Consider the following 15,435-nt stretch of genomic DNA (forward strand, 5'->3'; position numbering starts at 1 on the left):
GGAAGTTAACACAGCCTGTCCATGTCTCCCCTGCTTTGGGTCACAGCCTGCCCATCACCAGGCCCCTTTATGTGCCCTCAGGCTCCCCTGACCCCAACTGTAATAATCCCCAGTCGACTGTGTTATTGCTTATTAATCCTGGTGTCCCCTGTGAGAGCCACAGCCCCACCAAGACGCATGACAACTGTCTGAACTCCCGTTGTTCTCTTCAGAACATCCATTGTCACTTGCAGCGTGTCTGCACCAGCAAAGACAATGAGAAAACCAGCCACCCCTACTTCCTAGGGCCTCTCATGTTGGAATATGATACATATATAACAACTGTTTGTTGAATGACTAACTGAATGATTATGAAACTTAGCATCCTCAGATGCTAGCTTCTCCTTAGCTCTTCCCAGCTGTGTCTTAGTCTCCACAGCTGGCTTCTCAGATCCATTTGCCCGAGCCTTGCCCTACTGGCTTTCTCTCTCTTAAGCCATTTAACTGCCTGAGCATGACCTAGAAAGTAGGAACAACTATTATCCCCATTTTACAGATGAAGAAACAGAGGCTCAGAAACAGAGGTCATACGGTAGGAGAGCAGCCATCATCCCCAGCGCTCATCTGCATAGTCGCGATGCATTTAAAACTCAGAAAGCAACCCAATAAAAACACCAGCGAGGGGCTGGCCTGGTGGCATAGTGGTTAAGTTCACGTGCTCCACTTCAGTGGCCTGGAGTTTACTGGTTTGGATCCTGGGTGTGGACCTACACACTGCTCATTGGGCCATGCTGTGGTGGTGTCCCACATCGAAGGACTAGAAGGACCTACAACTAGAATTTACAACTATGCGCTGGGGCTTTGGGGAGGAAAAAAAAGGAAGCTTGGCAACACATGTCAGCTCAAGGCCAATCTTCCTCACCAAAAAGCATAACTAAAAAAAAAAAGAAAGAAAGAAAAGAAAAAGACTGACCTTACCAAGTGCTGGTGAGGAAACACAGCAACTGGAACATTGCAAGTGCGTGCAGTTTCTTGTATGTCAATGACACGTCAATAAAGTTGGAAACAACCAACCCATATGGTAACCTCAGGGCTCAGACACAAAAGCGCCCTGGCGTGGATTTCACTACGGGGGGACAGTCTTCCGGTGACTGTCTCTTGACGTCAGTGCGTGAGCTTTGTCACGGGTCCCTCAGCCGTTCCTAGAATGTTTTCGGGCCTCTCCACTCGTTTCCCAGGCTCCCGAGTGAATAAATCCTGTGCTGGGACTCCCTCCCGGGCTGAGCGGCGGCTAGAATAAATTACACCCTCTTGAAGAAAACATAAATAGCCGGAGAGATGCTCTCTCACGATAGATCACTTTCCTTGTCAAGCCTCGTTGCTTCCTTGGAACCACCCTGTCCGGACTTGCATGCCTTTATTACACTGAGAATTGTGCGAGAGAATGTTCTAGAAACGAGCTGTGCTCATTGTTCCCTTTTTGGCTGAAAGAAGGCAAAAGTCTTCTTTCTTTCAACAAATGTATCCTGGGCTACGGCCGTGAATAACACAACACTGGTGTCTCTCCTTGAGGTCTTTGTGGTGGGATGCAGGAGATTGACGGGGAACTCATTACTCAAATAGTTACATAGTTATGATTTTAATAAGGTCGCGTAGGAAAACACAGGCTTACAATAAAGGGAAGCAATCCAGGAGGACTTCTCTGAGGAAGCCACGTGTGAGTTGGGTCCTGTATTCGTCAGAATAGGTCAGGTTTCGCTACAGTAACACACAAGCCCAAATCTCAGGGGGTTAACGCAACCAAATCTGTTCCTCCCTCATGTTCGCTCATCCTAGCTGGTCTGGCGGGGACTCAGCTCAACACACTCAGGCTGAGGAGGCGCCCACCACCGTGTGACAAAACAGGACAAGACGGAGACTGGAGAAGCGGCCTTGAGTCTTTCGATGCCTCCACTGAGAAGTGGCTGACAGCCAGAAGTGATGTATGTCGTGCCCACTCCCTTTTCAATGGCCAGGACCAGTCAAGGCAATGACTTCATTGAATGTACTTCTCCACTCAATAGCTATTGTGCTACCCTAGAAACGTCTACACAGCATCTAAAGGATGAGTAGGAACGAGCCAGAAAAAGAAAGGAAGGAAGTGCATTCCTGGCAGAACAAATAGCACATTCAAAGACACTGGAAGCAAAGAGACAATGGGTCTATGACAGAAAGGATTTGCAACCCAGACCACTGTCTCCAGGCAAAATATTGATCAAGGGTGAGGAGCAAGTCAGCACATTTCAAAACACGGAAGGGCTCAAAAATTTTACCTCTCATGTTCTTATGTTCCCAGAAAGTTACTGCAGGATGCACTCCATCAAAACAAGGGGGTAAACCAAGAAAAAAAGAAGACATGAAATTGAAGAAATAGGGGTCCCAGCACAGGAGAGAGATGAAGAGAATTCCAGGGAGGGTGGTAGGACAAATTCCTAGGCAGAAAGAACGCAAGAGGAAAACAGAATGCTACCTATCGATTATCCTGCAGATCTGATCATTTGGAGAGTTAAACTGAGATGCCCTGCCAGAACTTTTAAGAAAGACAACTAAAGAAAAAGGAAAATAGGCAGTTAAGTCCAGGTGGAGAAATTATATATCATCATAATTACACTTCTCCACTGTGTCCTTCCAAGGGAAATAAAATTATATTTCCATAAAAGCAATAAAAAGAATGTGAGCCACCAAGACGCCAAGTAAATGTATGTCTCATAGGGTTGATGACTCAATGGCACCCTGGATGGCCGGGAGGCATCTCAAACTCCACTGGCCCCAAACTGAACTCCCCAAATTTGAGTCCTGACCTTTCTGTGGCTCCATGGCCTTCCCAATTCAGGTGTCTAAACACAACCTACCAAGGTTTGGGGACTAACAACCGCCCGGGTGAAGGTGCTCAGACCAATTTGGTGTGACCACTCCCACATTCTCCAACCTGACCAATCAGAGCAGTCCCTCCCCCAGGCCAGGTGGTTGGTTGTTTATGACCCGATCCTGGCTGGACCAACAAAATTCAGTACTGGGACTTCTGTTCAAACCCTGGGGCAGTTGTTGTCTCTTTCCAAGTGGCTACTGAGTGGGAATGACTGGTCTATAGTGCCAGGCAGAACTCTGCCACCCAAAGGGGAGCTTGAGGACATGAAAGCCCAGCCGAGCCCAGTGAGTTAGATTCCTGGTGACATTGGAGCTTCTTGATCCAGCCATGCCTGAAGTCAACACAACTCGTAGACCCCTAGATTTTCAGTTCCATGAGCCAATTCATTCCCCCCTTTATTTCTCTCACGCCAGTTTGAGTTGTTTTTTAGCTGACTTAGTTTTTACTTTCCCTGGAACTTCCAACTAAGCGAATCCTGATAAATACAGGCCCGACTCACTGCCAGCCATCGCACTAAAGAGTTGACGTGAACTATCTCATTGAACCCTGCGGGAGAGGGAATAATTATAATTCCCATTTAACTAATAAGGAAACTGAGGCTCATAGAGGGGAATCTATCTGCTCAAGGTCATCAGAGCCAGGATTCCAACCCACATCTGTCTGACCCCAAAGCCCGCTTCTCTTTGACCGTGAGGAGCAGTTGCCAGATTTGGAGGTTCAGAAGCAGGAGATATGGCATGGAGGGGGGGCGCTGGGAGCGGGCAAAAGCCTGATGCCAATGGCCAGAGCTCCTGGAACTTTCTGCAAAGGGCACCAAGGAGTTACGCAGGGTTGCAAGCAGAGGAAGTCACAGGAGGAAGGATGGACGGCCGCGTGGGCAGCGGGATCAACGAAAATAGCAACAAAAAGTAAAAACTCTCCAAACCACAATGCAATACCACTTCAGTCCCACTAGGATGGCTGAAATCAAAAAGGACAGAAGATCCTTCGCAAGGATGTGGGGAAATCGAGCGCCTTCTCCATTGCTGGTGGGAACGGAAAATAGTCCAATCAATTTGGAAGACAGCCTGGCAGTGCCTCAAAACAATAAAAATAGAATTAGCATAGGACGCCATCATTCCACTCCCAGGTATACACCCAGTAGAAATGAAAATGTATATCCACACCAAAAATCGGTACACGGAGGTTTATAATGGCATTTTTCCAACTAGCCGAAAAAGTAGAAATAACCTAAGTGTCCATCCACTGATGAATGGAGAAACAAAACATGGTATATCCATACAATGGAATATTAGTCAGCCGTGAAAAAGGAGTGACATGCTGATCAGGCTCCAACATGGATGGACCTTGGACGTCCTGTGCCGAGTGAAGGAAGCCAGTCACAAAAGACCACCTAGTGTATGATTCCATTCGCAGGAAATGTCCAGAATTGGCAAATCCATAGAGTTAGAAAATAGATTAGGGTTCCTGGGGGTTGGAGGGAAGGAAGAAATGGGAGTGACCGCCAATAGGTACGGGGCTTCCTTTTGAGTGATGAAATGTTCTAAAATTGTTTGTGGGGACTGTTACACAACCCTGTGAACACACTAGCAACCAGAGAACTGTAAGCTACAAACGCATGAATTGTATGATCTGTGAATCATTTCTCCCAAGAAAGCTGTTAAGAAATATCTGACATTTATTGAGTGGTTGGCTCTGGCCAGGCGATGTGTGAACCTTCTCCACCCATGAGCGAATTCATATTCACATGCTCACTGAGAAAGGAAAAGACTCTCGTGACTCCTCTTTTCAGTGGGGAGACTGAGATCAGAAAGGTTAAGCGAGTCACACAGTGAGGCAGTGGTCAGACCCCAGAGGCCTAGCATTTGAGGTTCCACCAGACCTGATCCTTGCACCCCATCCCCCATTTCACCTCGCACCCCTGCTTCTTCCCCTAAAGCCAAGCTCTTGCCCGATGGAGCTGATTTTAGTTTCTTTTTCTTTTCTTTCTTTTTTTTTTTGGTGAGGAAGATTGGCCCTGAGCTAACATCTGTTGCCAATCTTCCTCTTTTTTTTCCTCCCCAAAGCCCCAGGACATAGTTGTATATTCTAGTTGTAAGTCCTTCTAGTTCTTCTATGTGAGATGCCACCACAGCACGGCTTGATGAGCGGTGGGTAGGTCCACACCCAGGATCCGAACCCGTAGATCCCAGGAGCTGAAGCACAGTGCGTGAACTGAACCACTACACCGCCCGGCCAGCCCAGAAATGAAGTCCTGATGCCAGCCACAGTGAACCTTGAAACACGATGCTGAGTGAAGAAGGCAGACACAAAGTCACACATTGCACAGCTCCATCGATAGGAAGCCTCCAGAGTCGGTACATCCATCGAGACTGAAGGCAGATTGGTGGCTGCCAGGGGCCGGAGAGGGGAAAGCGGGGGACAACTGCTTAATGAATGTGGGGTTTCCTTTGGGGTGATGAAACTGTTTTCAAACTAGAAAGAGGTGGTGGTTGCACAACATTGTAAATACACTCAGTGCTACTGATTCGTTCCTTTAAAATGATTAATTTCATATTATGTGAATATCACCTCAATTTATTTATTATTATTATTATTTTTTTTTTGGTGAGGAAGATTGGCCCTGAGTTAACATCTGTGCCAATCCTCTTCTATTTTTTTTTTTTTTTTTTTGTATATGAGATGCCGCCACACCATGGCTTGACGAATGGTAAGTCACCGGGGATCTGAACTCACAAACCCCAGGCCGCTGAAGCAGAGCACGTGAACCCAACCACTACGCCACCAGGCCGGCCGCTCACCTCAATTTAAAAAATAAAATGAAATAAAGTAGGCTAGGCCTTTGCTCACGCTGATTCCTCTGCCAGGAACACCCTTCTCTCTGCCTTCTTGTTATTCTGAGCCCAGCTCCCCTCGCCTCCTCAAGGACACATTTCCTGGTGCCCCGGATCTGAACGAGCCCCCAGTCGTTCTCCTACTACACGGTGGGGGTTCATTTGTTTACAGCACACACCACTGTGTGGGATTATCTTAGTAACTTGTGTATGGACAGTTTTGGTTCCCAGCAAAACTGAGCAGAAAGTATGGAGAGATCCCGTGATACACCCCCCCCGCCCCCGGCAGCCTCTCCTACTGTGGACGCCCCACCCCACGTGGTACATTGGTGCAACTGATGAAAGTCTGAGGTTGAGGTCACAGTTCATCCTTGTTGTTGTACATTCTATTAACTTTGACCAACGTTTAATAACAGGTATCCACCATTATAGTATACTAGAATATTCTAGAAACTAGAATTGTTTCACTGCCCTAATAATCCTCTCTTTTCCCCCTATTCATCCCTCCCCACTCCATTAACCACGGCCAACCCCTGATCTTTTTACCGTCTCCATAGTTCTGCCTTTTCCAGAATGTCACAGAGTTGGCATCAGCCAGTATGGAGCCTTTTCAGACTGGCTTCTTCCACTTAGTAATAAGCATTTAAGGTTCCTCCACGTCTTTTCAGGGCTCAAGAGCTCATCTCTGTTTAGCGCTAATATTCCATTGTCTGGCTGGACCACTGTTTTTTTTTTTTTTTTTTTTTTTTTCAAGATTTTATTTTTTCCTTTTTCTCCCCAAAGCCCCCCGGTACATAGTTGTGTATTCTTCGTTGTGGGTTCCTCTAGTTGTGGCATGTGGGACGCTGCCTCAGCGTGGTCTGACGAGCAGTGCCATGTCCGCGCCCAGGATTCGAACCGACGAAACACTGGGCCGCCTGCAGCGGAGCGCGCGAACTTAACCACTCGGCCACGGGGCCAGCCCCTGGCTGGACCACTGTTTATTCATCCATCCACCTCCTGAAGGCCATCTTGGTTGCTTTCCAGTTTGGACAATGCTGAATAAAGCTGCCAGCAGATTGTGTGCAGGTTTTTCTGTGGACCTTACACTGTTCCTTAGGAGGGCACCAAGTCCATCCCTCAGGAGGGGATGAGGATGTAGCCCCACCCCTTAGAGGAAGGAGCATGGGGAACTTGACAAAGATTAAGGCCACCAAGGTGATTAGGAAATACTTGGGGGGGGGCTGGCCCCGTGGCCGAGTGGTTAAGTTTGCGTGCTCCGCTGCAGGCGGCCCAGTGTTTCGTTGGTTCGAATCCTGGGCGCAGACATGGCACTGCTCATCAAACCACGCTGAGGCAGCATCCCACATGCCACAACTAGAAGGACCCACAACGAAGAATATACAACTATGTACCGTGGGGCTTTGGGGAGAAAAAGGGGAAAAAATAAAATCTTAAAAAAAAAAAAAGGGAAATACTTAGGGAGAGAAACTTTGAAGCCATGCCAATGTCTTGTTTCTCCTTAAAATTTTGCTCATGAATTTTTTCGTGGATTCTGGCTGCAGCAACAATCACAGTGGTATTGGAATTGCAAGCTTCTGTTTTCATCATTGACTTACATTTATTCATTGGAATTCTTCCGTCAGGAAGATTTCTCCCTTCCCCTCATTTTAAAATTGCTTCAATCATGTATTTAAATAGGTATAAATGCATGGACATTTATTTTGTCCTTTGGGTTATAACCCATTACTACTACAACTTATTTTGTATTCAAATTGTTCCAGCTCTGGCCAGCAGGAACTCTTTTAGGCTGACTCCTCTGTCCTTTTAGCTTTTTTTTTTTTTTAGCATTTTCTGATGCTGCAAGACGTTCCAGTCTCGTTTCGTATTTTCTCTGCCCCAGAACCAGCCATTTCTCCAAGGAGCCCTGGTTCCTCGTATTGGAAAATGGTATTTAGAGACCAAAATCTGGGTGCTGAGTGTTCTCATTGCTCGTGGGGTGTCTCAGCTTCTGGTCCCTCAGCAGACAGACCTAGGAAGCACATGTGTACTAACCCACGTATGCACACATATCTATGTTTATTTTTGTGTCTACCTATTAAAGATAAACATGTCATACTGATAACCCTGGTCCAGCAGCACGGGGCTCATTTATAACTTCTTTCTCCAACAGCTGTCTGTATCTATGACATGGGTACTTATTTGTTCAAAACTAGCGTGTAATTGTTCCAGAGTTAACCTGTTCCCCTGGGAGAAACAAACAGAGCGACTGGAGTTCAGTGTTTCAGTACATGTCAGACAGATCTTTGAATGGGAAACCTCTGCGCGAAGCCCTCAAGCCTTGCGACTGGGAGCCAAGTCGGCCCCGGGCCTCCAGTTTGAGACCCTCCCAAACCAGGACCACTCTGGGCTCTGGCTTGGGCAACCATCAGCTGGCAGCTCTCTGCAGCCATGTGGGTGCCTCAGGGCTGGTGGGAGGGGGCTGGGGGGAGGGGATGCCCTGCTGCAGCCCTCTGCCTCTCTGGGTTAGGGGGGTCTGAGGGGACCCCAGTGGGAGGCTCTTTGCCCTTTCAGAGGCCCGGGCACGGCTCAGCGAGAGTGAGTGCAGACGGGGCGGGGCGGCCCCGGTGGGCGAGGGCCTTGGCAGCAGAACTGGCCGTGCCGGTGTGCGCCCGGGCACGCAGCAGCCGGGCGGGCTGTGGCAGGAGCGTGGAGGCCAGGGCTGCCCTTCCCCTGGGAAAAGACCCGGCTCGCCTGGGAGGCAGGGGGTGGGGACCGCTCGGGATGCTGGTGGGCCCTGAGCCGAGTCCCCACCTAATCCCTCCACGGGGATACAGTGGTGACCAATAGTCCCCTAGCTAACATTTCTTGAGCTCCAACTGTATGCCCCAGCTCTGTTCCACTTGTTCCTTTCATCCCCGACGACAGCCCTCAGAGTGGACACTGTTATTATCTCCATTTTACAATGAGGCCACCGAGGCCCCAGGGGGGCACCACTTGCCCAGAGTCTTAGACTGTAAGGTAGTAGAGCCTGGCTCCAGACTCCAAGCCCTTCACCTTTACCAACCACTGGGCAGAGGGACAGACAGAGTGTCCACCTTCTTGGATCTGGGGGTCTAGGGCAGAGGCACCCCATAGGCCAGATGAATAAATAAATAATGGAGGTAATTTCAGATGGTGCCAACTGCCATGTGAGATTGGGGAGATGGGGGACAGATCAGGGAAGGCCTCTCTGAGGAGGTGACTGGTGGGAAAGGCTGGGGGAATTTTGTTCCAGGCACACTGATCTCCAACTGCCAAGGTCTTGAAGTGTGTGAGGAACAGGGGGGAGGCCGGTGGGGCTGGAAGGGAGTAAGGCAGAGGGCGAGCGGGGGAAATCAGGAGAAACATGCAGGGCCTTGTGGGCGGTGGTGAAGACTTGGATGTTTTCTCTGAGGACATAGGGAGCCATGGGAGAGTTCGGAGCAGGAAAGGGAGTTTGAAGAACTGTTTTAAGGGCCGACCAGTGGTGTAGTGGTGAAGTTCAGTGCATGCTGCTTGGTGGCCGGGAGTTTGTGGGTTCGAATTGGGGGCAGGGACGTGCTGTGGTGGCCACCCACATACAAAATAGAGGAAGATGAGCACAGATGTTAGCTCAGGGCTGATCTTTCTCAAGCACAAAAGAGGAGGATTGTCAGCAGATTTTAGCTCAGGCTGCAAATCTTCCTCGGCAAAAAAAAAAAAAAAAAGAATTGAATTTTGAGAACAGTTTTAAGAACTGTTGCCCCGGGTGTGGAATGGCGGATAGGGATGGAAGCACAGAGGGGTCTAGGAGGCTCCTGTCATCTCCCCGAGTCGCCAGGGTCCCAGTCTATGGAAAAGGGGCGGGGAGGTGGTAGGAGGAGGGGACGCTGAGCCGGGACTGCGGCCGGAAGAGCCTGCCTCCGTTGCGGGGGGCCCGCGCGGGAGGTGAGATTGCCGCCCCGGAGGTGAGAAGGTTCCCACTCCGGGGTGCGGCTTCCCCTTCGCAAAAGGGGTCATTGACTGAGTGCCGGCTGCGTGCCAGGCGTGCCCTCGAGCGTTTGGAGAATCGTCCGGGCTCAGCCCAGCGGACTAAGTCGGCGCGGCTGTGGGGTGCCCAGCCTGGCTGCGGGGTGCCCGCCCCGAAGCGTCAGGGCTCCCGCGCCCCCACGCGGGCCCCGCTGGCTTCGCTCGGTCGCGCGCATCCTTGGTGGCAGCAGCAGCGCGGGCAGGAGCATCCCCAAGGGGCTTCATGGGGGCGCGACCCGGCCTGGGAACCCCTGGCCGCCCCTCCCCCGGGGGCGCCCCCGGATCCGCCCGCATCCCCAGCCTCCCGCTCATCGCCCCTGGGGCGCCCTCGTCCCACCCTCGGCGGGCAGAGCCTGAGGCCACCGGGACAAAGAGCAGCCCGGCCCAGCCCCCTCCCCGGCTGCGGCCCTGGTCTGAGGGTGGGGGAGCTGCGCCGGGCCAGGAAGTCCCTGGGAACGCGGGGTGGGGGTGCGGGCCAGCTGGGACTGGCCCGTTGGAGAGCGGAGGCCTGGGAGAGGCGTGGGAGAGCGACACCGCCAGAGCGAGACAGCCAGCGGCTGAGAGAGACGCACAGAGAAACAGGGAGAACCAGAGACCGACCCTGAGAGACCCGAGGAGAGAGATCCACCCAGAGACACTCATTCATTCATTCATTCATCCATCCATTCACTCAGCGCGCCCGGCAGCGCCCAGGCCAGAGCAAATTCTTGCCCCCGTGGGGCTGACAGTCTCTTGGGGACAGAGCGCCAAAACGCGATAAATGAGTCAGTCACTCATTTATCCAGTGGTAGGAGTGATGAGGTGGAAGACATGGGGTGGGGGAAAAGGGGAACCGGGAGGCAGGCGAGCCAGATGCTCCCTTCTCGGGGGGAAAACGAGGTTCCCACCAGAGTCCTGCCCGTGCCCGCCCTTCCCCCACTCGCCCCAAGCCGGGGGTGGGAGCGAGGGAGTGGGGAGGGGCCTGCGCCCGGGAGCCGCCGGGACCTATCTGCCGTGGGGGAGGGGACGGAGGCTGCGGCCGCCCCTGCTGCAGACGCCTCCTAGTCGGTGCTGCCGGGGTCCCTCCCCCGACGGGGCGTCCTTGGGGTGCAGCCTAGGAGGGTAGGTTAGAAGGTAGGCGCAAAATGGGGAGGGACCGGCGCCCAGGAACCGGAGGCCAGACAGGACCCCTCTGCTGAGGGGGAAGAGGCGCAGGCCGCGGCCGCCCCTGCTGAGAATCCCCCTGTCCCCGCGTCTCCGGTCTTCCTCCGCCGCGACGGAGCGGCCCTGGAAGGGCAGCCCAGGCCCGGAGGGGGGAGCCGAGGGCTCTCCGGTGCCAGTCGCCGCCGGGGCGCGCTCCGGTGCCGCGGCGGGTGGCACAGGCTGGCAGCCGCGGGCCGGGTGCCCGGGCGCCGAGGGGAGGGGGCAACTGCTTGCGACCGCCCGCGGGGCGCCGTGCGGGCCCGCCCCCTCGCCTGCCAGCTCCAGCCCCGCCCCCCCCAGCGGCATCTGCTCACTCGGCTCGAGGCAGCGCGACTGCCGAGGGCGCAAGACCAGGACGCAGGGGTGAGTGTACGGCTCTGGGTCCCTGGGGGCGCGGGACTCGGCCTGGCCCGGAGGGGATTGTCCTGGCCACCACACCGGCGCCCTAGCTTGGGTTTCCCGGGCCTTTCCTAGAGGCCTCTAGGGAAGAGAAAGCCGCTGACTCCTGGGCTGGATACCGAGCCCGCGATAGGGGTGGGGGTGCCTGGAATCCCCCTGCCTCGCCCTCTCCCGGCCACGCCGCTGCGAGTTTCGCTACCTCAGTCCTGCCTCCAGGCAGGCGGAGGCGACGCAGGTGGGGCAGAGGCTCTGCGCCTCTCTCCGCCCGGTGTCGCCATCAGAGCGAGTGTAACCCGTGTCTGCGTGTATTTGATGCCTCCCTCCCCAGCGTGGCCGAGTCCACACCTCCCTGTGGATCTGTCTGTGCGCCTGGCGCCCTGTGTGCCTCTGAGGCCGTCTGCGGTGCCTTGGTTCCTGCCCTCTCCTAATGCGTCCCTTCCCCTCCCTGGGCGTCGGTTTTCTCATCTGTTAAGTCGGTCTCTCGCCATTGCGTAACCGAGTCTGCGCAGCTGTTTGTGTGGGAGCGTGACAACCTCTGTGCCTGCTTCTTTGGGAGATGCTTCTTCTGAGGCTCCGTTGCCTTCTCTGCGAAATGGGCCTAAGGGCACTGAAGGCCGCAGTCACAGCTGGGCAGTATCATTATACCCTGATGACATGTGTGCCCCTCTGCCAGGGCCTGTCTGTGCCATGTGGATCCTGCCTGCTGCCCTTGGGCCCTGCTCTGCAAAATGGGTGGCCCGGCTCAGCTTTCTCGCGGCGTTTTGCGGCGGCTGAAGGCGTTGGGGCAGGAAAAGCAGTGTGTGCAGCGAGGCGTGGAAATTGTGGGGCTCTGGGCTCCAGGCTGGCTGTGGGTGGAGGTGGTGAGATTGTGGCCTTTGTCACTGGGTGTGAGACCCCGTCCGCCTGTGGCTCCATTTGTATGTCTCTGCTGTGTCGCTCTATCCATGTGTGAATGTATTTCCGTGTTTGGGCCCCGACTGCGTATTTTTGCCCTAGTTTGTGACTATGTGGCCACGTGTTCTTGTCAGTGTGTCATTGTATTTGTGAGTCCCTTCCTGCATGTGGCTGGATTTGTGTGCATTCCTGTGCCTCTGGGTACTTCTACTTGAGTGTGAATTCTTAGTGCTCCTTTCCTGTGGGACTGGTGTCACCCTGTCCCCTCGGGATGTTATTTGTGTGTCTGTGTCGGCCCATCTCCATGGACACCCCCCTTCCATCCCGAATTCCCTCTGGGCCGCAATGTGCGTGTCTGGGGTGGTGGGTAGGGGGTTGGGGCCCGTTTCCCAGGGCTGCGAGGCCCCGCCCGTGCCCGCCTCCGCAGGCCGCGGGGTCGCTGCGCTCCCGGTCTGACACTGCACCCGACCTCTCCGCAGACTTGGGGCGGGCGGCCCATGGAGCCAGGGCTGCTGCGTCCGGCGCCTGTGAGCGAGGTCATCGTCCTGCATTACAACTACACCGGCAAGCTCCACGGTGCGCGCTACCAGCCCGGCGCGGGGCTGCGCGCCGACGCCGCCGTGTGCCTGGCCGTGTGCGCGCTCATCGTGCTCGAGAACTTGGCCGTGTTGGTCGTGCTCGGACGCCACCCGCGTTTCCACGCGCCCATGTTCCTGCTCCTGGGCAGCCTCACGCTGTCCGACCTGCTGGCAGGCGCCGCCTATGCCGCCAACATCCTGCTGTCGGGGCCGCTCACGCTGAAGCTGTCGCCTGCGCTCTGGTTCGCGCGTGAGGGCGGAGTCTTCGTGACGCTCGCCGCGTCCGTGCTGAGCCTCCTGGCCATCGCGCTGGAGCGCCTCCTCACCATGGCTCGCCGGGGACCCGCGCCCGCTGCCCGTCGGAGGCGCATGCTGGCGCTGGCGGTCGCCTCCTGGGGCGTGTCGCTGCTCCTGGGGCTATTGCCCGCGTTGGGCTGGAATTGTCTGGGCCGCCTGGACTCCTGCTCCACGGTCCTGCCGCTCTACGCCAAGGCCTACTTGCTCTTCTGCGTGCTTGTCTTCGTCGGCATCCTGGCCACCATCTGTGCGCTCTACGCGCGCATCTACTGCCAGGTGCGCGCCAACGCGCGGCGCCAGCAGGCGCGCCCCCGGCCTGGCCCCCTGAGCCGGGCGCGCCGCACGCCGCGCTCGCTGGCCCTGTTGCGCACACTCAGCGTAGTGCTCCTGGCCTTTGTGCTATGTTGGGGTCCCCTCTTCTTGCTCCTCTTGCTGGACGTGGCGTGCCCGGCGCGCGCCTGCCCCGTGCTCCTGCATGCTGACCCCTTCCTGGGTCTCGCCATGGCCAACTCGCTTCTGAACCCCATCATCTACACCCTCACCAGCCACGACCTGCGCCACGCGCTCCTGCGCCTCGTCTGCTGCGGCCGCCGGCGCTGCGGCCGGGGCGCGGGCGCTTCCCCGCCGTCCGAGAGTGTGGCTGAGGCTTCGGGCGGCCGGCACCACTGGCTGCCCTCGGGCCTGGACCGCAGCTCCAGCCGCTCCGAGCGCTCGTCGCCCCAGCGGGACGGGCTGGACACCAGCGGCTCCACCGGCGGTCCCGGCACGCTCACCACAGCCCAGACCCTGGTACCCGCACCGCCCGCAGACTGACGCCCTCTGGCCCGCCACTGCCTTCCTAAGAAACTGTTTTGCAGACTTTTTCTTTTTAAATAAAGGGATTTGTAGGAAAGGCAGTAGAAAGGAGGCAGAAGAGACGCAGGGAAATGTATTTTATTGACTTTAAACCCCACGGCGGTTATCGCAACAGACACAAATCGCTGCCCTTGTGGAACCCATTTTCTGGTGGGGACACAGGCAATAATGGAGTGAAGATAAAATGGGAGTAATTCCAGTGACAATAAAATGATGCGATGGTGGTCAGAGTGACAGATGATGTGAGCTGAGATGTCATTGTCCTGGAAACAGCGGAAGGAAGAGCATTTCAGGCTGCCGGAACAGCAGGTGCAAAGGCCCTGGGGCTGGAATGTGCCTGTGTGTTCTATGAAAAGCATGGATCCCGCTGCAGCTGGAGCAGCGATGAAGGGGGAGAATGGGAGGAAACAAAGGCAGAACAATGATGGAGCAAATGAGGCAGGGCCTTGTGGGCTCAGGGGAGAACTTTCCTTCTGCTCTGTGTGAGATGGGAGCCATAGAGGGTTCTAGGCAGAGGAGGGACTTGACCTGGCTCAGATGTTGACAGATCTCTGTGTGGGGTGAAGGTAGAAGCTAGAACAAGGTGAAGATGACTGCACTGACCCAGGGGAGCGATGATGGGGACTCAGATGGTGGGGCTTCTGGATCGATTTTGGAGGTAGCGCGACATAATTCCTGAGGAATTGAGTGTGGAAATGACAAAAAGAGTGGAGTCAAGGTCAGCTCTCCAGTTTAGAAGAGAGGACCGCCAAAGACAGGGCCCCCTAAAATTTGACTCTGGGAGACTCAGCCAGTTCCTCTCTGAGTGTGGTGTCAGACCCCTCGTAAAAAGTAAAAATAGAATAAAATCACAACAATGACAGCCTTCCTGCCTGACTGGTCCCCCCGCCGTGACAGGCCCAGAACACACCTTTGTCCTCCCCTCAGTGCAACCTTGCGAGGTCGGTTTCCCACCCACATTGTGCCTCCTCCCAGTGTCCGAGCCAGACTCCCAGGCCTGTCGCCTGGCTGCTCCGGAGGGGTCTGGCAACGCCCCCTCCCTCGGGGGTCTGCATTTTCGGCCGGGGGCGATACCAGGGCTCCGTTTATGCCCATAAAAGGCTCCAGGCGCGCTGGCCGCGGCCCCTGGCTGTCCCCAGGCGCATTCCTGACCCCCGCGCGGTGGGGCGGCCGGGGAGGGGCGGGGGGCTCCGGGCGCGGGCTGCCGCGCGCCACCTGCCGGGACACCGCGGAACTGCAGGCGGCCGCCGAGACCCGGGGGGATTTGGGGGCCCCCGACCCGGCCTGGGGGTCTGAGTCCCCGCGGGCCACACGCACGGGAAACCAGCCTATTTCCTGGAACACAAACACACCCGAGCCGGGGGGCACGGTCCCAGGCCTCTCCCGGGACTGGACCAGGTTCCCCACCCGGCCTGGCGCCCCGCCCCCAGGCTCTTGAATCTTCGAAGGAACCTGACGCCCGCCCCCTGCTCGGTTGTTTGATGGTGTGACGGTAGGAGAC

The 15,435-nt window shown here is 55.3% G+C and overlaps 1 protein-coding gene across 3 annotated transcripts; it reads left to right on the forward strand.

Annotated features, from left to right (window-relative positions):
- The first annotated feature begins 10,201 nt into the window (after positions 1-10,201).
- Positions 10,202-14,796, forward strand: S1PR5 (sphingosine-1-phosphate receptor 5). Of its 3 annotated transcripts, none has more exons than XM_070625542.1 (2): positions 10,202-10,493; positions 12,684-14,796. In XM_070625542.1, exon 2 carries the CDS (start codon positions 12,702-12,704, stop codon positions 13,890-13,892), a length of 1,191 nt encoding a protein of 396 aa, XP_070481643.1. In that variant the 5' UTR covers positions 10,202-10,493; positions 12,684-12,701; the 3' UTR covers positions 13,893-14,796. The 3 variants fall into 3 exon arrangements, with proteins under 3 accessions (XP_070481643.1, XP_070481642.1, XP_070481644.1); XM_070625541.1 differs by having other exon boundaries at positions 10,252-10,516; XM_070625543.1 differs by lacking the exon at positions 10,202-10,493 and adding an exon at positions 10,844-11,274.
- The last annotated feature ends 639 nt before the right edge of the window (positions 14,797-15,435 follow it).

Source organism: Equus przewalskii, chromosome 6 (genome assembly GCF_037783145.1).
Source record: "Equus przewalskii isolate Varuska chromosome 6, EquPr2, whole genome shotgun sequence".
Classification (NCBI taxonomy): Eukaryota; Metazoa; Chordata; class Mammalia; order Perissodactyla; family Equidae; genus Equus; species Equus przewalskii.

Coding starts and splice junctions, on each gene's coding strand:
- S1PR5 (XM_070625541.1), top strand. CDS start 10,490: ATGAGTCAGTCACTCATTTATCCAGTG. Junction 10,517..12,683: donor AGTCACTCATTTATCCAGTG/GTAGGAGTGATG, acceptor ACCTCTCCGCAG/ACTTGGGGCGGGCGGCCCAT.